This window comes from Uranotaenia lowii, chromosome 1 (genome assembly GCF_029784155.1).
Source record: "Uranotaenia lowii strain MFRU-FL chromosome 1, ASM2978415v1, whole genome shotgun sequence".
Taxonomy (NCBI): domain Eukaryota; kingdom Metazoa; phylum Arthropoda; class Insecta; order Diptera; family Culicidae; genus Uranotaenia; species Uranotaenia lowii.
In genome coordinates this window covers 112,153,779-112,177,233 of record NC_073691.1, presented here as the reverse complement: position 1 = coordinate 112,177,233, position 23,455 = coordinate 112,153,779, and the positions used below count along the sequence as shown (strand labels likewise).

The window sequence follows — 23,455 nt, the reverse complement described above, 5'->3', positions numbered from 1 at the left end:
TTTGTTTTCAAGAATATTTATTTTTTTAAACGGTTTTCTTTGGCACAATGATATACTCATTTGAATATTTTTATAATTTGTCACATTTTGCACGGCGTATTGGGTGGGCTCCTTTGCGCAACCACGGCCTTGGCACATCTTTATCTGGTCCATCTCCTCCAGCCCCGGGATGATTTCGTCATTGCCAGCAGAAATCCATCCTCACATCTGATCACAGCTATTTGTTCGCCGATGGGAACAATTTTGTTGACCCCGGCTTTCGGTCCGGTGAATGCGTCACTGCAATATTCAAACTCACCCGAGTTGAAGATGTGAAAGTTTCCTTCCGACGAATCCACTGCCAGTTCACTGTCATTCCGGAAAATGCTCATACAGGTGAGCTCTTCCTCGTATGGCTCCGATTGAATGTGCATTACCCTGTGTTTGGTTTAAATTGTTAAATTGAAATTTAGAAAGATTTATTTGGAAAGTGAAAAATGAGTCTCACCTCTGAGGTATGCTGATTGTTGCCAAATAACCATCTCCGCTAAACATATTTGCAGATATTTTCACTGGTCGTTGGTTGCAATGCTGGAGATAAAATCCTCCACCTCCTTGAGTTAGAACACTATCAAATCCGTTTTATATTCGTTGGCTTCGAGCGAAAAATGTCCGACAAAAAAAAACGTGTTATGCGTCAAATTCTTACACGGATAATTCGAAAGAAGTAAAAATAGGAAAAATTTATCAATTTTCGTATGGTTTGGATTACAATTTTACCATCAAATTCACTGTATCCATAAAAATCACAAGAAAATTGCTGTTATATCATGTTTCTGACACATTCGGCAACTATGAAGTACAATGAATAAACGATATATTTCACGGTTACCATTAAAATTATGACGATTTCAAGATTTAAAGTGGTTGATTAAGATTAAGATATTAGGATGAAGTTTATTGTTAAATTTAAAATCATTGTTCGGTTATATTAAAACCACGGTCTTTGCTACTCGGGATGTGATGGTGTTAGTGAGTGCGGAATTGTTATCTGTCAAATCAGATTCTCTCAATAGTCTAAAAACTCGTGCAATTGACAATAATACATTTTGATTTAGATATTTCCTTAAAAATAATTCTTTTTAAATTAACTTTTATTTGTAAGATTTCAGATTCATTATATGTTGGGAATCAAATGTCGCACTATGAATGAACGATTTTTTTTAAAATTCTTCTATCTTTAATCCCTTTTCATATCCTACAAAAAGAGAATCATATTTTATTGGTAAAGAAGCCTCCTTTCCCTTCTACCATTAGCATAGGAAGAATTTAAAGCCATTTTCCTTGCATTTCTAGTATAGGTAAAGGTGGCAAATGTTGCAATCATCGACGGCATTTAGTCAAATCGGATTGCGGAAGAAGTGTTTCAAGTAACTAACGGAAGTGGTTGAAATAAGTGAGCTGGAAATAAATGTCTTTTGAAATAAACCTATTTATCAATCGGAAAGAAATTACCTAAAACTAATCATCAGCTTGTTGCACTACATTGGTTCAACACTCGTTGCCCCGATCGTTTTAGGCAGGATGTTTGCCACACCAATATTCCTTGCGATTAATTTCTTCGTTTGGACCCAATAAACAAAAACAATCATTCCATGGCAACTTGCATTTCAACGATGAAAATTTGATCGAAATAAAATCGCCAGCTTCGATGATTTCAGTTTATTTTTAGCGATCGACGCTCCTCTGGTGCCGACATTGCCCATAACATTTGCGAAAAACTGAAAAAGAGTGTCCAGTCTGTATTATACCGTATTTTTTTTCACCTGGAGGCAAACTAGAGGCAACCTAGGTTCGCTCTAACTGCTGTCATCGTGCTCATTTATTGCTCGAGAGGCAACCTAGGTTCGCTCGAAAAACGGACGGAGTCGCCCTGAGAAGAAAGTCAGTTTTGCGAGAAGTTCACCAATACTCTCAACGTTGTTGTCAAAACATTAGACAGCTGTTTTTGGCTGAAAGCAAAACAGTTGAAATAATGAACGGGAAAATGATTATTGCCGCGATTTTGAACCTCTCAGCCAAGCAAAATCGTACTATCTGCTGTCCAGTGCAATCCGAACACGAAAAAGGCAATCCGGATGTGAAGAACCGAATGAAGAAATCCAGAAGGGAGAACAAAATGACAGCTGCATGTAAACATTGCGCTCGTTCTCACGCACACCTACGTATGGAATAACTCGAAACCCGAAAGTTGCTTTTTTATTCTGACGGTTCCAGAGCCAAATCCGGAATCAAAAAAAAATACGCCATTAGTCTACTTGTACTTCATTTAGTTCCGGAAGAACTTTTTAATAGCTTGAAAATAAATGGGAATGAAGTAGAAATTACGAACTCGATGGTCGTTTTAAAGAAAATCATCACATCAAGCAAAATCGTGGCCTACTCATGATGTTCATATAGAGCAGCAAGTATGTAGCTCGATTTTCAAGCGGTATCCTCGTGAGTTGTTTGAATGTGAGTCTAGTAACAAATATGGTTGTTTAATTTGAATCAAATTAGCGGACTTGAGAAGGTGACACATGAAGAATTGAAGAAGTATTTTTATCGATTTTTTACTGCTTATAACAGTGCTTTTAGAAGCTGGTTAGAAGCTGTTTAGCTATTTATACGAACTTTTTGTCAACTATAAAGTTCGTTTAGCTACTTAAAAATTGAGTTGAAAAGAAGTTGTATTATTACAATACACGATTGAGCTGATCAAACCTGATAGAGGAATGTTATCCGAACTTTTAGTTTCTTGAGCCTCTTCCTCTAAATAGAAACATTTCTCGTATTGAAATACCTTCCCATGCCAAATTTGGTTCCACTTGCTTGATTAGTTTTCCAGTTAAGATGGAAATGGTAAAGGAGACCCTTCCCTCCATTCTATCTACCCACTGAAAGAAAGAAGGGGTACCAAATATTCATAGAATCGTACCCAAATACCCTTTTGAGTCAAATTTGGTTTCATTTGCTCGAATAGTTCTCAAGTAATGGAATAAAAAAGGTATGGAGGCCGCTCTCCTTCCTTCCTATATCCCCACAAAAAGGGGGGGGATCAGAAATTATCGTAGAAACATTTCTCGTATTCCAATACCCTCCCATGCCAAATTTGTTCCCATAAGCTTGATTAGTTCTCGAGTTATGTAAAAAATTGTAAGGTATCAACCCTTTCCATTTCCAATCTACCCACTGGAACGAGGGAGGGGTTACATATATTCATAGAATTATTCTTCGTATCCAAATAAATACCCTCCCATGCCAAATTTGGTTTTATATGCTTAATAAGTTCTCGAGTTCTGAAATCAATTGTATTTTGATTGGGAGGCCAAACCTTAATATGAAACTTCTCCGGCCTTCAATACCTCCACCTGACAAGTTTCACGCGAATCGGCTCAATAGCTTCCGAGTCTAAAGGAAACAGACAGACAAACAGAAATCCATTTTTTTATATATTTAGATATCGGTTATGATCAATTTTTCAAAAAACCGTTTGATAAAGCATTGTAAATTCGTACATTTCAACAAACATTTTCCTACTTTACTAATTAAAGCCTATGTAAACAGCTTGGTTAATCTACACCGGATGATGCACACACATCACACAGTTCGGAAGGGTACATCGGGGGGCCAGATTCGGAGCAAGGTGACTCATCGGAACGGGAATTGACATCGGAAGTAACCATTTCGGATAAGCTATTAATGATGTGTAGCTTGGAGGGCTAGGTGGTGCCGCAGAAATCTACAAGAGACAGTTAACTTTAGATCTTTCGGTTGAAACATTGAAATTGTCATTTTTACCTGATGATGATGAGTTATCATAGAAGAGGATGTTGTCGGTGGTTTAAATGCACTCGTTGCCATAGGCGGTGAGCTTTTACTGCATTGTTCTATGGCTTTCAGCAAATCAGAATCGCATCTTTTCAGTATCAATTCGAGCACTGACCTCTTCCGGTGGGGAAATAACTGCGTAAGCATGTCAAGAGCGTTCTGCGATACTGCAACGTTATTGGCTGGAAAACAAACAAAATAATCTTTGAATTATTAACATATATAATTATCAAATTTAAATTTCAGTCATTTCTTTTCGCTTTGCGCTTTTGTCACGGACCAGATGTGATCCACAAATTTCAACGGTTTAACATGCTTGAATTGATTTTTTTAAATAAGTCTTTATTAACCTTTTAGCCCTTACATTCAAGTTACATTATTACAGTTTATTAAGTGTTCAGATCAATTATGATCCTTATTATGAACCTTTTCCTTCTGGTACATCAGGAAGATCAGAAGTAAAAATATTGTATAAAATTGGCCCAAGTATACTGCCCTGAGGGACACCAGCTCTAATGGGTGTCCTTTCAGAGCATGAATTTTGATAGCTTACTTGTAAGGTTCGGCTAGTCCAATAATTTTGAATAATTTTGTTGAGATATACGGGAAAATCAAATCGAGCTAGTTTAGCTACCTACTAAACCTTTGTGCCAAACACTGTCAAAAGCTTTTTCAATATCAAGAAGAGCAACACCAGTTGAATAACCTTCAGATTTGCTAGCGTCAATCATATTAGTAACACTCAAAAGTTGATTTGTAGTAGAATGTCCATGACGAAAACCAAATCGTTCATCAGGGAAAACAGAATTCTGATTAATGTGAATCATCATTCTATTCAAAATAAGGCCGATGACATAGTGAGTGCGATGCGATGCGAATTTGCGGAAAATTTACGGACGCAGCCTATGCGAACTCGAGCGGCGGAACAAATTGACATCCCCTTCGCCGCGTTGAGTATGTCAGGTTTAAGCGATTCACATACATTTTCATCTAATGTGGTTCACCGCATTGGATCGCATTCACCGCATCGCATCGCATCGTATTCACTATGTCATCGGCCTAACTCTCTTAAATAGTTTACTTAAAGAAGGAAGCAAACTAATTGGTTGATAACTTGAAGGCTCTGAAGCACTTTTTCAAGGTTTCAAAATTGAAGTTACTTTGGCATTTTTCCATTTATTTGGAAAATAAGCCAAGTGAAAACATTTATTGGAGATTTTAACTTAAAAATTTAAAGTGCTTTCAGGCAACTTTTTAATAAGAATATAGAAAATTCCATCTTCCTCCGGAGCTTTCATATTTTTAAATTTTTTGAAAATCAATTTAAGTTCATCAATATTTGTCTCACAAGAACTTTCAAACACATTTTGTTTAGAAAGAATATCATCAAATTCTAGGGAAATTTGAGCATCAATTGGACTTACAACGTTTAAATTAAAATTATGAGTGAACTCAAATTGTTGGGCTAATTTTTGAGCTTTTTCTGCGCTAGTTAAAAGAAGTTTATCTCCATCTTTCAAAGCAGCAATTGGTTTCTGGGTTTTTTTTTTCAGAATTTTAGTTAATTTCCAAAATGGCTTTGAGTAGGGTTTAATGTCCTCTACTGCTTTTGCAAAATTTCCATTACGAATAAAATTTAAACGACGTTTGATCACTTCCCGCATAAATCAGTACCATAAAATGACTATTACTGTAATCTTTCTCCTGAGACACCCAAAAGATTACCCTAATAGTTATCAGATTATTCAAGGATGATTATATGAATCGTTTTGGGTATCGTTTGGACACACTTTACGATACAGTGAACGGGTTGTTAAGTAGAGTTATGATTCAACAACGATTCAAATTCAACGAACTGGTTGGATCATACATGTTATCTTTTGTTAATGATCTACCCATAAAATGAGGATGATACGATGTATCTTCAATTATTAATAATAAGATTAGTAAAAAATAAATGTAAGTTAGAGTTACTAAAGTTTGTTTATTCAACATTTAATTACAACACATTTAAAAAAAAAGTTCTTTAAAACATAAGATTAATGAACCTATACACAATCACACTACACTAAAAACGTACACTTTATAAGCGGTTCCATTGAGGCAGTATGTTCCCGAGATGCTGAGATGGTGCAGAGGATGTAGATCGGGAGGGTTGGTGTTACCTGTAGTGGCCACAATATTGAAACCGTTTCCATCTCATTATCCTTCGGCGCTCCCGTCGGATTCGTTTGCGATTTTGCGCCCTCGTCTGAAGCCGCCTAAAATTGCCTTACAGCTCCTGGAAGGAAAAATATTTTTAATAGGCATCCTTTTTCGATTAAAATTACTTCAAGAAAGGTACTCACCGTTACCATCAGAGTAGGTGCAATCTCCGAACGTTCCGACTCCTTGAAAATTGTCCCGAACTAAGCCGCGGAAGATTTTTTCACAACCCAGGCAAACTCAGCCACGTGTTTTGGAATGACAGCAGCAAAATTGATGGCGTGTTGCAAAAATACTCAATTTGTTTTTTGGACCATTTATTGAATCTTTCAAAAATAATTCGTTATCGTTTTATCGCGTTGCAAAAATTATCTTTTTGATTTTAAGAATATCAATCGTATCTTTCGGAAATAATATTTTTCCGTTCTAGCAAAGACACATTGAGCCAAGATGCAATTTGACACGTTACTATTAATGTTATCAGAATGGAATAATACGGACGTTTAAGTGTATCATACTTTGCTATGCGGGTTTTTGAAGGCCGCAATAAAAAAAATTCAAATAAGGATCCCTAGTTCTTGATGTTGGCGTCGACGAATGTTTTTCAGTCGTATCAAAAACTGAAGATCATCATCGGTCAAAGGTTGATTAAATTTATGTTTAACTTTAGGTATTGAAGCGGCTTTAGCATTGACTATTGAAGTTGTAAAATTTTCTACAACCAAATCAATCTATTGAATTCAGTGGAACGTTTACATCTAAATTACGTTCAATAAAATTCTTATATCGCTCCCAGCCAGCTTTTTTAAAGTTAAAAGTTGATTTTAAAGGGTTTTCAACGGGACTATGGAATATAGAAAAAGTTACTGGAAGGTGGTCTGAATCGAGGTCTGCATGAGTAACTAATTGACTACACTGCTCGCCTAAATCCGTTAGAACCAAATCAATTGTGCAAGGATTTCTAATTGAAGAGAAACAAGTATGCCCTTTTGGATATTCAACAGTATATTAACCATCAGAGCAGTCATTAAATAAAATATTCCCATTAGAATTTGATGAAATATTATTTCAAGATCGGTGTTTTGCATTAAAGTCACTAACAATAAAAAGTTTAGATTTATTTCTTATGAGTTTTTGTAAATCTCCTTTAAAAAAAAATTTCTGTTCACCGCTACATTGAAAAGGCATATTTAATTTTCCCCATAGACGTTTCTAATTCCATTCCAATTGTTTGTAGAACTTTTGTATTGAAAGAAGGAAGAAGTCTAAATTTGAGACGACTATTGATGACAATAGCTACACCCCCACCTTGTCGATCAAGTAAAATTTTAAAGAAAGCATTGCTTTTCAAGTTATTGTCTGGCTTTAAAAAAGTTTCAGTTACGGCAGCAATATATATGTTTTGAGATTTCAAAAATAAAAAGAATTCATCTTGTTTAGCCAGCAAAGATCTAGCATTCCGATTCATAATATTTAAACATCTATTTGGATCCATGAGGGAATCGTAAAGTCATAATAATTTTGTTAGCATAATTATAAGAAGTTTGGAAAGCTTCAAACATTGAATTTGCTTTCAACATAAGTTGCATCATTTCCATTAAATTTTGATGCAAATATTTTAATTTCTCAATAATTTCACACAAATCAACAAAATTGTTAGGATCAGAAAATGACGGAGAAGAACAGGTTCTTGAATTCGGGGATTTTCACAAGCCTTCGCATGAACGTTGAGACTTGTTTTTTCCCCATTAGTTCTACCTATAGGCTTACCAGACGTCCTACTTTGGTAGCGACACGTCCTACTTTTTCGACCCTTGTCCTACCGTCCTACTTTGGACCCAAAATGTCCTACTTTTACACGGTTAGGACAATTATCTTGTTTATCGATTTTTTATTTTGCGTTTTTTTATTATTTCGATCCATTTTTCACGAAATTCTTATTGGCACTTCCATTTCAATGCAAAACTATAATATTTCATCCAATGTAAGTTATTTTCCCTTAACGGTGTCATAAAAACCTTGTTTTGTTTATGTTTTGGTACGTTTGCTTTTCGGTGGTAATTCAACGCTTTGCAGTAAAAAAGTGAAAGTTTGAAAAACAATTGATAAATAGGATCAATAATTGTTGAGAACTGTGGGTTTGAATTATCTGTCGTCAGGTTATTAAAAAATACGTTTTCAATTTCAACGCTCAATGGTGTTTTTATTTTCAGGGTTCTAAAAAGAACCTTGAATTGGTCTAACAGTGAAAATTCAAGTGTCCAGCTTATCTCAACAGCAGATTTCATGTTTATTCCAGGTAAGAAGCAAGTTAATTGTTTATACATCCGCTTTCACATTCCAATATTTCTATCTATCTATTACTGAGCAATGGTTCGTTTTCCATGTTGGATTAAAAAATAAACATCGATTTCCTAGCTCAAGCGATGAACTAATTTTCTGATCGATGAGCTTGATGTGATTAACCTTCCCGCGCCGCTCGGGTCAATATGACCCGAAGCGTACATTCAATTCATCATAACTCGTGAAAAAAAATCGGAAAAATCTGAAATTTGGAACAATTATGCAGAGCCGCAGAATACACAACACACAGATAACTTCCGGTGACCACCGGAAATGGCCCCATGAAAAAAAACCGATAATATGCCGTTCGGGTCATATTGACCCGAGCACTTGCGCACGTTCCCCTGGCCACAAATAATAACCGATTTTGATGATATTATATTCGTTGTTTAGGTAATTTTATCTAGTTTTTCAATGTTATGAAATTAAGTCAATATGTTTTAGGAAATTACCGGTAGTCCATTCCGAATGAAAAAAGTCCAAAAAAAGAGCTCTTTTTGAAATGCTTATTACTTCTGAACGATTTATTGTTTTGAACAAACTTAACGATTTTCGAAATTGTTAAGAATTTACCTTTCTACAGATGTACAAATATGTGGGGATCCAGTGGAAGGTTTGGCCGCTATTTCAGAACTTCCGGTAGAAAAAATTCTTACTTCAAAAAAGACACCCAATTTTGGCTTTGCATCGCTGTATCTCGCTTACCAATGGACCGATTCTCAAAATTTAAATTTTAGTTTTTTTCGTCAACTCTATTATTATTTTCATTGAACATACTTGGTTCCTTAAAAATCTCAGTTCTTCAGTATATCGTAATGAATCTCACATCTTTTTTGCCATTTTTCAAACTTCCCCTCGAGTTGGTAGGCTTACGCGATTTTGTTAGCGTGATTTCTCTAAAATTTGAACTCAAATTGGTCACTTTTTATATACCTAGAGATTCATTAGAGTCTCCTCTTTCGATGGACATACTTTTTGTGTAGTGTTTCGAAAATTTGGAACAACGTTTTTCGAATTTATTAAAGGCTGTCAGATTTCAATCAGTTTGGCCGACATTTTCAGCAGGTTGATGTACAAATCTCGCACCCCTCACGTAGCCGCGGGAGAAACAAATCCTTTAGCTCTCTTTTTGTCGCTCACCAAATCTACCACCCCACCCAGCAGCAGGAGGAACTGCCGTCTCGCCGCATGGCTTAGGTAATTAATTGTACTGATGCTGATAACGTAATAAATGTTTTATTTTTGTAGGTATTGTTTGAATCTTTTTTGATATTTTTTATTACATAGGTACCTATATTTTATGGATGGTATTATACATTAATCCATTTTATTCAAGCACAATCTTCTGCAACTGTGAAATTTATTATTTTTGTAACATTTTATTCTATTTTTATTATAGTCGTTTTAACACCTTTATGTCATTCGCGACTTATATCAACGATACAGTTGGCAGACAGTCATGGAAAAACTTATCCGGTTCAACTGTGCCCGAACTCACGGATTTCTGATTTCAAATTTCAGCTTAAGATTTCAGATTCAGATTTCAGATTCAGATTTCTGATTTCAGATTCAGATTCCAGATTCAGATTTCAGATTCAAATTTCAGATTTCAGATTCAGATTTCTGATTTCAGATTCAGATTCCAGATTCAGATTTCAGATTCAAATTTCAGATTCAGATTCCAGATTCAGATTTCAGATTCAGATTTCAGATTTCAGATTTCAGATTTCAGATTCAGATTTCAGATTCAGATTTCAGATTCAGATTTCAGATTCAGATTTCAGATTCAGATTTCAGATTCAGATTTCAGATTCAGATTTCAGATTCAGATTTCAGATTCAGATTTCAGATTCAGATTTCAGATTCAGATTTCAGATTCAGATTTCAGATTCAGATTTCAGATTCAGATTTCAGATTCAGATTTCAGATTCAGATTTCAGATTCAGATTTCAGATTCAGATTTCAGATTCAGATTTTAGATTCAGATTTCAGATTCAGATTTCAGATTCAGATTTCAGATTCAGATTTCAGATTCAGATTTCAGATTCAGATTTCAGATTCAGATTTCAGATTCAGATTTCAGATTCAGATTTCAGATTCAGATTTCAGATTCAGATTTCAGATTCAGATTTCAGATTTCAGATTCAGATTTCAGATTCAGATTTCAGATTCAGATTTCAGATTCAGATTTCAGATTCAGATTTCAGATTCAGATTTTAGACTCAGATTCTGATTTCAGATGCAGATTTCTGATTATGGTTTCTGATTAAGGTTTAATTTAGAATTCGTAGTTAAGTATTTAGAAGTTTGAGTTACAAATAAAGAATTCAGAAATGAGATTATGAAATAATCAATATAGAATTAAAAACTTAGAATTTAGAATTTTCATTCGAAAAATTTATAATTTTTATAAAAATTATCAAAATTCGTAGAAATTTCGTTTTTTCCATCATAATTCTTTGTTCTAAACGCTTAATTCCTCCATTTAATTCTATATTATGGATAGTCGTTTTAACACCTTTATGTCATTCGCGACTTATATCAACGATACAGTTGGCAGACAGTCATGGAAAAACTTATCCGGTTCAACTGTGCCCGAACTCACGGATTTCTGATTTCAAATTTCAGCTTAAGATTTCAGATTCAGATTTCAGATTCAGATTTCTGATTTCAGATTCAGATTCCAGATTCAGATTTCAGATTCAAATTTCAGATTTCAGATTCAGATTTCTGATTTCAGATTCAGATTCCAGATTCAGATTTCAGATTCAAATTTCAGATTCAGATTCCAGATTCAGATTTCAGATTCAGATTTCAGATTCAGATTTCAGATTCAGATTTCAGATTCAGATTTCAGATTCAGATTTCAGATTCAGATTTCAGATTCAGATTTCAGATTCAGATTTCAGATTCAGATTTCAGATTCAGATTTCAGATTCAGATTTCAGATTCAGATTTCAGATTCAGATTTCAGATTCAGATTTCAGATTCAGATTTCAGATTCAGATTTCAGATTCAGATTTCAGATTCAGATTTCAGATTCAGATTTCAGATTCAGATTTCAGATTCAGATTTCAGATTCAGATTTCAGATTCAGATTTCAGATTCAGATTTCAGATTCAGATTTCAGATTCAGATTTCAGATTCAGATTTCAGATTCAGATTTCAGATTCAGATTTCAGATTCAGATTTCAGATTTCAGATTCAGATTTCAGATTCAGATTTCAGATTCAGATTTCAGATTCAGATTTCAGATTCAGATTTTAGACTCAGATTCTGATTTCAGATGCAGATTTCTGATTATGGTTTCTGATTAAGGTTTAATTTAAAATTCGTAGTTAAGCATTTAGAAGTTTGAGTTACAAATAAAGAATTCAGAAATGAGATTATGAAATAATAAATATAGAATTAAAAACTTAGAATTTAGAATTTTCATTCGAAAAATTTATAATTTCTATAAAAATTATCAAAATTCGTAGAAGTTTTGTTTTTTCCGTCATAATTCTTTGTTCTAAACGCTTAATTCCTCCATTTAATTCTATATTATGGATTAAAAAATTTCAATTATAAATTCAAAATTTTACATTTTAAAATTTCAATTCTAAATTCTATATTCAAGATTCTGAATTCTTTATTTTAATATACTTTGATAGAGATTTCAGATTCTGAATTCTGGAATTCGGAATGCTGAATTCTGCATTTTGATTTCTGATACAGAATTCAGAAACATATGAATGTAAAATCTAATACGGAATTTCCAGTTCTGAATACTATCTTCTGAACCAAGAATTATGTATTCTGAACTTTGAATTGTGAATTCTGAGTTCTAAATTTGAATTCTGAATATAAGTTTCCCATAATCAATTCTATTTTATAATGATATGGATTTAGTATTTTAGTATTTTAGTATTAACTTTAGATAAAGCTTTAATCGAGGCCGGAAAAAATCATGGATTCAAGAGGATGAATAGTGTGCTTTAAAGATTTTTGGCAGCAGAGCTTAATCTCGGGACATCGAAGATATCATCTTCCCTTATTTTCAAGTTTCACTTGTATTTTAAATATAATGCTTGACGGAATTTAGTGAAAAAAATAATACTTTTCAAAAATATTCGAATAAGACAAGTAGGTGATACAACTGAAAGAAAGTTTGAAGCACTTCATTGGTTATGATAAATATTTATTAGCAAATCAATGACGATCCTACAATAAAACATTCATTACGTAGGTATCGGCATGAGCAAAATCAATCAAAATTCAATCTACAAGCCACGCGGCATGACGATTCCTCCTGTTGCTGCTGGGAGGTAAGTTTGGTGAGCGACAGGAGAGCTGAAGGATTTCGTTTCTCTTGAGACTACGCGAAGGGGTGCTAAAATAGTACGCCAACCGTCTGAAAATGTGTGCTGGACTGGTTGAAATCTGACAGGTTTCAGTATATTGGAAAAATGTTGTTACAAATTTTTGGAAAACTTCACAAAAAGTATACCAATCGAAAGGGCAGATTCTAATGAATCTCTTGGTATATAAAAAGTGGACAGTTTTAGTGGAAATTTCCGAGAAATCACCATGACAAAACCCCGAGATCCCATCAACCAAAGCGAGAGTTGAAAAATGTCAGAAAAGTTGTTAGTTTCATTCAGATATACTGAAAAACTGATTTTTTAAGAAACAAAGTTTGTTCTATGAAAATAATAATAGCGTTGACGAAAAAAAACTAAAATTTTAATTTTGAGAATCGGTCCATTGGTAAGCGAGATACAGCGATGCAAAGCCTAAATTGGGTGTCTTTTTTGAAGTAAGAATTTTTTCTACCGGAAGTTCTGGAATAGCGGCCAAACCTTCCACTGGACCCCCACATATTTGTACATCTGTAGAAAGGTAAATTCTTAACAATTTCGAAAATCGTTAAGTTTGTTCAAAACAATAAATCGTTTAGAAGTTATAAGCATTTCAAAAAGAGCTCTTTTTATGGACTTTTTTCATTCGGAATGGACTACCGGTAATTTCCTAAAACATATTGACTTAATTTCATAACATTGAGAAACTAGATAAAATTACCTTAACAACGAATATAATATCATCAAAATCGGTTATTATTTGTGGCCAGGGGAGCGATAACAAACTGCAGGTCAAATAGTCCCGAATTTTTTTTTACAGATATTTTGCGAACGGCATGGGAAGGTTAAAGAGCTCAAAAAGAAACCGGTGTTTCTGTGAAGGCGGATAAGGGTAACTCAGTAGTTATTTTGATTAAAACTGATTAAATACAATCAGTTAATTCAAAGTAAGATCGATGAGGGTCTCTATCAAATCAGAAAATTTCTGGTAAATCCTTTGCCATAAATGGTGAAGAAAGTAGATAAAAAAAACACTAAAGGAGTGTGGGCCTATCCTGGGGTTTGCGCCGATCGCATTGAAAGTATCAGCCCCTATCGTCCCCAGAATCAAAGATTTACCCGAGATTCACAAACCGGGGAATTAAATGAGGGAGATAATTTCAGGTGTAAACTAAATTTCTATTAATTCACATCAGCATTTCGAAATTAAGTTTGTGTTCAGAGTTCCATTCTTATATGTTGAAAAATGAAAAGTTGCTAGAAAAAATCGGCTCTTCAGAGAAATATGCTCCAGAACAAAATAAATAAAATAAAATAAATCCATTATGAAAATAAATAATAACGATGAAATATTGAATTTAAAATAAAAATTACTTAAAAATGTGATAAAAACGTTTTTGATCTCCATTTGTTGCGATATAATCTTTTATTGTTAAAATTTTTTGTAAAAACTTTTTTTTAAATAAAAATCACAAAATAAAACGTTCTACTTTTCGTCCTACTTCAGATTGAAAAAACTGCTACTTTTTCATAGTATTCTGAGCTAAATGTCCTTCTTCCCGAAATTTAATTCTGGTAAGCCTAGTTATACCTGAATTAGAAATACCAGAAGGCAACCCATTTTCAACCACCTCTAAGAACGTTAAACAACGAGTCCGTGGCGCTGAATCAGCACAGGTAACATTAAAATCACTTCGAGCATTACCAAGTCGTAATTCTAAAGTAGGCCGAGGCTGACCGCGAAAAGGCAGATTGTTTGCCGGTCTGACGTGTGAAGACGAAAAATAGGAAGGAGGAGAAGAAGCTTGTAACATAAACTTATTTTTAAACCATTTGTTGCTGTTTTATTCTTTGCGTGTACCTGTCATCATCGCCCAGCTCTGTTTACAGCTGAAATTGAGTGTAAACAAAACAAGAAAAGGTGAAAAACGAACAAGGAAAACTGCAACTCAGGATTCTTCGCTTCGGAATCTGTTAATTGCCATCGCGTTTTTTCGATTTTCCCGCGAATGTGCTACTGTTTTCTGCGCCGGAAGATATCACCGCGGCAATTTAACAGAACTGGACCAAAACTCCTGCATCGGCAGCTGTCGGTTGGAAGTGCCGCAACGATTTCTCGGAAACTAGTCGGACGCTAAAGCGCACACATCCGGTCGAAACCAGAAAAACGCAGCCAGGACAACCCGGTGAACGCATCTCGGAACGGAGAGAGCCGACATCCACTCTACCACGGTTTGTTGGTTGGAGCCACACCGTATATTTTTATCGGATGAAGTGCAATCTGGTGGCCTGATTGTGCCCAGCAGCAGCGTTAGCCAAGTGCACCCAGCAAACCCCTAAAGTAGGGTGTTCGGAAGATGACATCCGGTGTCTGATCGCCGGTGAGACCACGAGGTACAACTTTGGAAGGACGATCACTTTTAGTGTCGTACGTAAAAAAATGTGTTTTTTATTATTCAAAAAATTTAAATTTTTTTGGAAATCATTAAAAATTGCGCCAATATACGAGCAGTTCCCCTTCGACCGATCTGAAAAGAAATCTTTACATCCTTGACGGAAGTGACGATTTCTTTTCGAAAGGCATTGAAGTCTGAAATCGTGACCGTAATTGGTGGAACCTTTTCATTTTTAAGAGTATAAGAAGAAGAAGGTTTCTTATTACTCTTATCAGAATTAAATATGAATATTTCCTTATCACCGATGTAATGAAGGACATCGAATGAATTGGAAATTTTAACTTTTTTGGACGATGGACCTGAATTAGGTTCGGCAATCCGTTTTCTTCCCGCTCTCGAGCCGGCCAATGACTTCCCCATGCTGGAAAGAAAAGCAAAAAATATGAATAAAAGAAAATGAAAATAATTTTAGCATTGAAAAGTGCTGATTGAAAAACAGGTAAGGATAAAATAAATAATGTAAACTTTCCTGCAGGTACACAGCAACGATATACGATTCTCCGGCGTACGTGTTGGCGGCTCAACGGTACAGACGGAAGTGATGCTTGAATTGATTATTGTGACATTTCTGTGGCCTTTATTTGAAGTTTCTGTAAAGCGGGCCATTGACATACAAATTCGATACATTATGATTACACGACGATTGTTTGATTCTAAGATCGCCCACACACGATACAAACATATTTCATGCGAACACAAACGATTGCAAAAACAGCAACAAAAAAACCATCTCCACCCGGCTAGGAGGATGATTTGTACAAAATATTTCAATCCCGACCGATTTTACTTCAACCGTTTGGGCGCTCATTCAAGCAGTGCCATTCACGATGCAAATCGTGTTCACAGCGACAAAATGTCATCGAATTTCATCGCATTTGTACAAATGTTGTGTAGTATGTGGCCCGCTTACCATTTATGTGTCGTTTATTCGAAATTTCTGTAACATTTCTGTCACATTTCGTCGAAATTTTTGTGATAGTACCGTGACATTTTTGTGATATTTCTGGGACATTTCTGTGACATTTTTGTAACAAATCGGTTCAATTTCTGTGACATTCCAGTGAAATTTCTGTGACATTTTTGTAATAATATAACCAAAATATATAACCAAACTCTTAACCATTTATTATTGTTACTTAATAATCAGCCTTATCGGTGAAAAGCGATGTCCTTTTTAGCACTTTTTAGTCCCATTTGACGGTACAAAATTTTCGTTCAGCACCGGCCAACTACTAAATATGAAATGTTAGGGCTATAGCTATACTTATAAGTTAGCTTCACATCGGATTCCTTATTTTATATGACATGAGAATGTTAAAAAAATCAATTAAAATAAAACTGCTAGTGAACGGCGTTATTCACTAAAATAATTACTTTCTGTTAAATAACAAACCTTCGGGTTTATCTGCCGAATCTGGCGATGTCACGGAAATTTCAATCGGTTCCATTTCGTTTTTTGCATTACTCGGTGACGTAGATGATGAGATGTCCATAGATGAAGTGGAAGTTGGCCCCTGAAGAAGATTCGGCGATGAACATGGCTCGGTCACTGTCATTCCGTAGATTTTTCCCGGTGGAAGTGCCTCCAGCTGAGTTCCCATTTCCGAAGACGCTAATCTAAGAGCAATGGCATCTTCTACTGCTTGCTGGCGTTTCAAGGCTACCTGAAAATGGAAGAAACAAGTACCTAGCTGATTATTGAATTTGTCGCCAGGTAGAAAGTGGTATTTATTTAAAAAAAAAGAGAAAATTTTCTTTAAAGCTTAGCAAGTTTCATATAAGTTTTTTTTTTATTGAAATAGATTCACTGAACATAAAATATGATTTTCCAACATTTTCCCAAATTTCTATAGAAATCGCATGAACTAAGCCTGAAATATTGCACTTCGCGTAACTTTTGATCCCATCGATAGAACTTTTCATAAACTTCAGATAACCTTACTTTATATTTCAAAAATCACTTTGCAACATTTTATTAGAAAGTGTATCGTAGTTTATGAGATATTGAAGGTTGAATGGTAAAAGTTCAAAAAGTCCGAATTTCGAGGAATTACTGTATCTCAGACCAGTCATGAGACCACACAAATTTTAGAAAGCTCAAATTTTGTGATATAATGGTGTGATAGTTGATTTATCTTTCGCATACAATTTGATCAAAACATATAATCAAAGTAAAAAGTTATGGTAGTTCAAAGTCGAAGTGACAGTACGCGTACAACTATGAACGGGACTGTGACTGTATATTATGTATGTTCAAAAAAATCTGATGAAAGACTCGGATCAGTTTTTGAAATTCCGACGAAAGACTCGAAATAGTTTTGAAATTCCGATGAAAGAATGATGTTTTTCAATATTCCGACGATTATTTACATAGTATTCCGTCTCACGACATAACTTGACGAACATAATTCCTAAAATTCACTCGGTTCATAGCAACCGTTCTCCAATTTTCTCGGGCTCCCCACGTTCTCCACATCACGCTATTCCGACGAAAGATAGGTAAAAATTTATTTGAAAAATATGGTGCACTTTTTTGACAAAACTATAGAACATTACGAAAAATAAAGGTGCTTATTTAAAGATCAACAAAGACCACGAGTATTTTCGACTCTTGAGAAGAAAGTTATAGAAGTTTTCTTTATGTTAATTTTTCCCAATGCTGCAAAGTACGGGAATTTTGAAGAATTTTAATAATGCAAATTAGTCTTCGATATTTCTTGGAGAATAAGTCAAATCGTATCGCACTCTTCGACAAAGTTGTATAATGAGTTCAAATTTTAATATAAAAATACTCATAGACTTTCTCCAGTAACTTATTAAATATGTTTTTTTTCGATTATAGTCGTTTTACCATCCTGGTGGCATTCGCGACTTTATCAACGTTACAGTTGGCGGATCGTTATTGAAAAACTTATCCGGTACAACTGTGTTCGATGTTTACTCTTGGGCTCGAAATCGTAGACATCGGCTCAGGAGACAACAGACTGGCCAACTGAGCTATATCACAAGCAACGTGTAGTAAGTAGATGCTAAGAATTATGTAAAAGAAGATCAATATACTTGAATATAAAATATGTGATGATTTCTATCAGTCAAAAATATAATAGATACAGCAGTGACAAAATAAAAAAAATCCATCTCCTCAATATGCAAAAAAAAGAACTCTGATTTTATAACAGTTTAATTTAAGAGAATAAAAAGAGAACTAATCAGAGAAAGTGTAATAAAAGCTTAGTTGAGAGAAATCGAGTTTGAACAAAGCTGTATTAAGGAACGGATGTCAATTGGTGTGTGCTCAAATCAAGCCCTGAAAAAACGTGACAAAATTGGTGACGAATAATGGATCCCTGGTTTGACGAGAGCAACGAGGCCATCGATCACGACACAACGTTCAATAAAAATGAAGTTGTAATCTTATCTATTCCAATTTCTTAAAATTGTAAAATTTATTTTTTCTAAAGTGTTGTCGATTTAAAATTTATTTTCATGCAGGTTCGTTAATTTATCAGTAATCAAGGATATATTTTACTCAATCGAATTTTCAATTATTTTTCGGTATGCTTTTGGTTTTTTTTAAATCTACTGATTTGAGAGGTTTAAAATCTCGTCAGGCGTTATTTTTTTCTGGGATTTCCATCCTATCGGATGATTCATCCTTAACAACTTCAATCCTCCCCTCATATTCAGGCATTCTGTAACGCAAGCATTTGGTAAATGGGAAAAATGAAGCGAATTGAAGAAAACGTACACCTGGATGTGTTGCTGAATTCGCCGATCCGGCTAAATGCCCTTAAAGCCGTTTTTGAAAATAGCAAATAGGGGGCATCCATAAATTACGTAACGCTCCTAGGGGGGGGAGGGAGTAAGCTCGAGCGTTACGAATTGTGACGTAGGGGAGGGGGGGAGGTATACTCATCGTTACGTAACGATTTTTTACTTGAAAGTTTCAGTTTAATTGCAGCTTTTTCTAAATTTCATGCAATTTTTTGCAGAATAATAAGCAAACCAATATCAGCTTAAAATTTGTAAGCTTCAACAAGATTGAAACTGGTTTTTAACCTTTCCTCTTTAAAGATTCTGAGATAGACTCCATAAAATGTGCATTAGATATTCGTGAAATAACCGTTGAAAAACCTAGTAATAGGTACATTTACTCTCAAGAACTCAATCCAATCTTAAAACGGAAATTTTATTATTTTTCTCAATTGATTTTAAAAATGCAATTTTGGTTATTCCGGCGAATATTACTAAATGGAGTATATTTTGCATAACAAATAATGCACCTTGAACAAAATAAGTAAACAAGGTATATCATCAGTTAACAAGCACAGATCAACTCGTAATAAGGCAATTAATTTATTTTATTAGAGAGTTATGATAAATGAGTACTAAGAAGCGATTTGAATAGATATCGATTCCGTTTTGAAGGACGGTCAAAAAATGCATGTTAAAATCTTTTTTTACCATCGAAAATCAGTATTTAAAAACATGAGAAGATAGGAGGGGGGGGGGGGGGTAATTATCAGCGTTACGTAATTTTAAGAGGGGGGTTCGTCGAAACGTTACGATTTGTGACATACGGGGGGGAGGGGATCAAAAAAGTGCATTTTTTGCGTTACGTTATTTATGGATGCCGCCATAGATCATCACTGTTAATCTGTCAAAACTGAATGCTCATGCGCGGATCTACGGGAGGGGTAATTGGGGTTATCACCCCCGCCCCCCCCCCCCTCAAGCGGAAAAAATCATCCTTTAAGTGGTCACATTTTTTTAACTCAATTTAGATAAAATATAACTTTTTCATGTGTCAAAATATCTTAACATTGACATTACCATTTTTACGCGTGCATCAGAATTCAATAGCTGCTTAAAAATATGCTTGGATTGAGTATAGGTATAGGTAACAGTAGTATGGGTCGATTCACGATGACGTATGTTCCCTTTTGTGATGACAGTTCGCGCGTCCTGTTTACAAAATTTTACGAACGAGAAATGGGGTGCGGCGAAATTTTTCGTGTAGCTGCACGGTCAAGAAATTTAACTTTAAACTCAGTTAAGGGATAGCAAAAAACCAAGTTCTATTTTGTTAATTAAATTTAGCGCATTTTTTGGTTTCTCATGTTTATCTTTTTGGAAATGAACAGAAAGTTGAAAATTCGTAAAAATTTCGAAAAGAAGGTTTGTTTATTAGAATGTTTCAACATGTTTTCAAAACCCTTCTTCAACTCATTTATAATGGACCAACCCAGTTTACATTGAATATTCTAGGAAAGCGCGTCTACTTGAAACATAAAACCCTATCGAATGTCCAAATGTGGAAACATCTAAGGAATTCGAATGTTTCGAATCGATTGTCCGGAAGCTTCATGTGTTATTTTTACCGGAAGCTGTGAACAAATGCACATACTTGTACGACAACAAAATTCGTTGACAGAAGAATCCAATATAGGAAAATTCTCCACTGAATCAAAGCAATCGAAAGATTCCTTTTAATTCAACCACGGTGGTTACCGTGGTTGAATTAAAAGGAATCTTTCGATTGCTTTGATTCAGTTGAATCATTCAACAAAGTAGGCTCATACCACAACAGAGTGAAAATTCTCCAATTAACATTCCGAATGTAAAGTCTGCAGTGTTATAAATTTGTACGATATGATATTTTCGAGGAATAAAAATAATGTCAGATAGTTTGACCACTAATCACACTGACATCCCGAATAGAAAAGTAAGGTGAAAAAACCATGATTTTCATTTTCACTCTACCATGTATAAAATGGTACTTACAAAATATATCATGGTTCTGAAACCTTGAATGTACTGTGAAATTCATCGTTTTTGACAATGAAATCCATGGTTTTGGCAAAAATTACCATGAAAAAAGGGGGTTGTTAAGCAACTTAACCATGAAAAAATCAACTTTTTTCCATACATTTGAAATCACAAAACAATTTAGTTCATGGTTATTACAGCTTCCGGTTTTTCTAATGGGAACCGTGAAATTTATTGTAATTGATTGTATTTTCATCGTTTCAACAATGATGAAAATCACGATATTATCATGATATTTTATTTTGTTTTTTTCGAAATAATTCAATCAAAATTAATCAGTTTGTTAAAGTTATTCCTTGTTTTGAGAAATATTATACTTCTTTAGTCGTGCTTACTACGTGTTTACTACAAAACACGACCAATCAAGAATAATATTCCCCAAAAAGGAATAACTTTAACAAACTGATTAACTAATTTCTATTGCAAGTCACTTATTAAAAAAATGCACTTATTCAAAAGAACACATTTTATTAATGTTGTAAAGCACTTTCATTTTCTTCCTTTTAACAAATTTTCACATAACTGTTTTTCACAATTTTAAAAAAAGCTTGCACAGTGATCGGAATCTGGGCTACGCCTGCTGTAACATTTATTTTCAGGCTTACTCCCGATGCTTGAGCTCGTTCATGACGACGGTCTCGTTAGCTGATGGTTTCCTGATTGGCTTTGAGAGCAGCTCCGACCGACCTGCTGCGAGTGGTGCGTGACGCCAAAATTCGTGGACGTCATGGTTGCCCGGAAGCTGCTTTTCATGCACAGAATCCACCAGCCTGCAAAAAAAATAGGAAACGAATGATATGATAAAACGGAGAAAAACTATTCTATGAAAATGGATTTCGAGCGTAATTTCATTCGCACGGTACTAAGTATTTATGCATCATTTTTGCTTGCTCCGATAAGAAAAACTAAAAAAGAATACTTACGATAGATCCTCCCGGACTCCGCGATATCAACCGCTTGATACGGATCTTTTTCCAGTGATCATCCTCTGAGTCCATCCTATTGAGGGTCAAAGCACAGCACCTTTCCGACGGCTTGTTTTCTACTTCCATTTCCGCCGATCGGGTGGTAATTTTACCATTAGCACAAGCGATATAGCCTTGGGAACCTAGAAAAATAAATTGAATATACTTATGTGCAAAATACGGTTCCTTAAAAAGACAAACACTTTAAAAAGGTATACTCACCATCCCAGATAGGTCCTCTTGCCTGCAGAGAAAATTTACCGCAATAATTGTTGTTTATTTTCGAAAATGGCTACACGAAGAATTGAGAATAGGTAGAAAAAGCAAAAGTTTACCTACGTTCGTTTTGGTTTGGATCTCAATTTTACCATGAAGTGCACAGTAACAATAAAAATCACAGGAAAATTATTGTGATACCGTGCTTTTGGTATTTTCGACAACTATGAAATATTTTAAATTAACGATAAACTTCACGGTGACTTTAAATATTATGGTGATTTCAAAATAAAAAGCGGTTGATAAGTATTGAGAAATAACGATGATGTTTATTGTTATATTGAATATCATTGTTCGATTATAATTAATACCACGGTCTTTGCTATTCGGGATAAGACTTAGAACAAAATTCTTCTCAGTTTTTGGCTAGAAGCCTCCCATCGTCGACATTGCGCGGCAGCAATTCGAGCATGAAAATTTTACTGGTATCGACATTCTCGTTAATTTTCGAGCCGCGCCAAAAATCGAAATCGAGTGTCCAGTCAGTGTGATTGAATTTTTATTATTTGATACTTGAAACATCTAATTTTCTTTTTAAGTTTATTTTTATCCCAAAATTGAGCTGAAAACTTTTGCTAAAAACGTGTGATTGAGAATTGAATGAGGACCCAAATGTTTGCTTTGTTTCCTCAGCGTGCAGAATTGGAAAATAAGGAATCAAAACAGGAATCGCGAAATGTCAAAACCAGTGAGGCCAGGCAGTGCGTGAATCGACCTATAGGTCGATTCACGCACTGCCTGGCCTCACTGATTTTGACATTTCGCGATTCCTGTTTTAATTCCTTAGAGCACCTGCAACGGTTCAGGCGTAAATATTGGTTTTAAGTATACCAGTTTAAGCACAATTTGAAATTTTAGAATCGGCTAAAACACCCACTCCCCACCGGTGCTGGAGCAAATTTAAAACGGAAACACTTTCCTTGCAGACACTCAATAATTGAGAAGAAAAAACCCATTTTATTAGAAAAATTGCATAAGTTTTGAGTTTCACGGTTAATTGTCTTAAAATTAATTCTACGAATATTCTTTTTGACAGAACAATGATTTCAACTATTCTACCAGGATATCATTAATTTAAAAGCAAAAATGACTACACAACGAGGAAAAAAGGTCAATTTAAAAAATTATTCAATTAATTCAATCAAATTGCTTTGAATCAATGGAATAAGGTTTTGTTGAAATGAAATGAAAA

General features: G+C 34.7%; 2 protein-coding genes and 1 long non-coding RNA gene across 3 annotated transcripts in view; all 3 read right to left on the bottom strand.

Moving 5' to 3' along the window:
• LOC129738787 (WD repeat-containing protein 55 homolog) lies at positions 1 to 1,139 on the bottom strand. The gene is made up of 2 exons (XM_055730082.1): positions 488 to 1,139; positions 1 to 417 (listed from the first exon to the last, which is right to left on the bottom strand). Exons 1-2 carry the CDS (start codon positions 532 to 534, stop codon positions 141 to 143), a joined length of 324 nt encoding a protein of 107 aa, XP_055586057.1. The 5' UTR covers positions 535 to 1,139; the 3' UTR covers positions 1 to 140.
• A 2,421-nt stretch (positions 1,140 to 3,560) lies between these two features.
• The window catches only part of LOC129738784 (doublesex- and mab-3-related transcription factor dmd-4), a 47,170-nt gene continuing 27,275 nt past the window's right edge, over positions 3,561 to 23,455 (bottom strand). The window contains exons 2-4 of the mRNA XM_055730079.1: positions 16,587 to 16,857; positions 3,820 to 4,031; positions 3,561 to 3,760 (exon numbers count right to left, since the gene is read on the bottom strand). Of these exons, the coding sequence (XP_055586054.1) occupies positions 3,596 to 3,760; positions 3,820 to 4,031; positions 16,587 to 16,857 (648 nt within the window). The 3' untranslated portion in view covers positions 3,561 to 3,595. The remainder of the gene's footprint in view (positions 3,761 to 3,819; positions 4,032 to 16,586; positions 16,858 to 23,455) is intronic.
• LOC129738793 (uncharacterized) lies at positions 21,529 to 22,337 on the bottom strand. Its single transcript, XR_008735642.1, has 3 exons — positions 22,210 to 22,337; positions 21,946 to 22,130; positions 21,529 to 21,792 (listed from the first exon to the last, which is right to left on the bottom strand). It is a non-coding gene; the product is annotated as an uncharacterized LOC129738793 (long non-coding RNA).

Coding starts and splice junctions, on each gene's coding strand:
- LOC129738787 (XM_055730082.1), bottom strand. CDS start 534: ATGTTTAGCGGAGATGGTTATTTGGCAACAATCAGCATACCTCAGAG. Junction 418..487: donor ACAATCAGCATACCTCAGAG/GTGAGACTCATT, acceptor AACCAAACACAG/GGTAATGCACATTCAATCGG.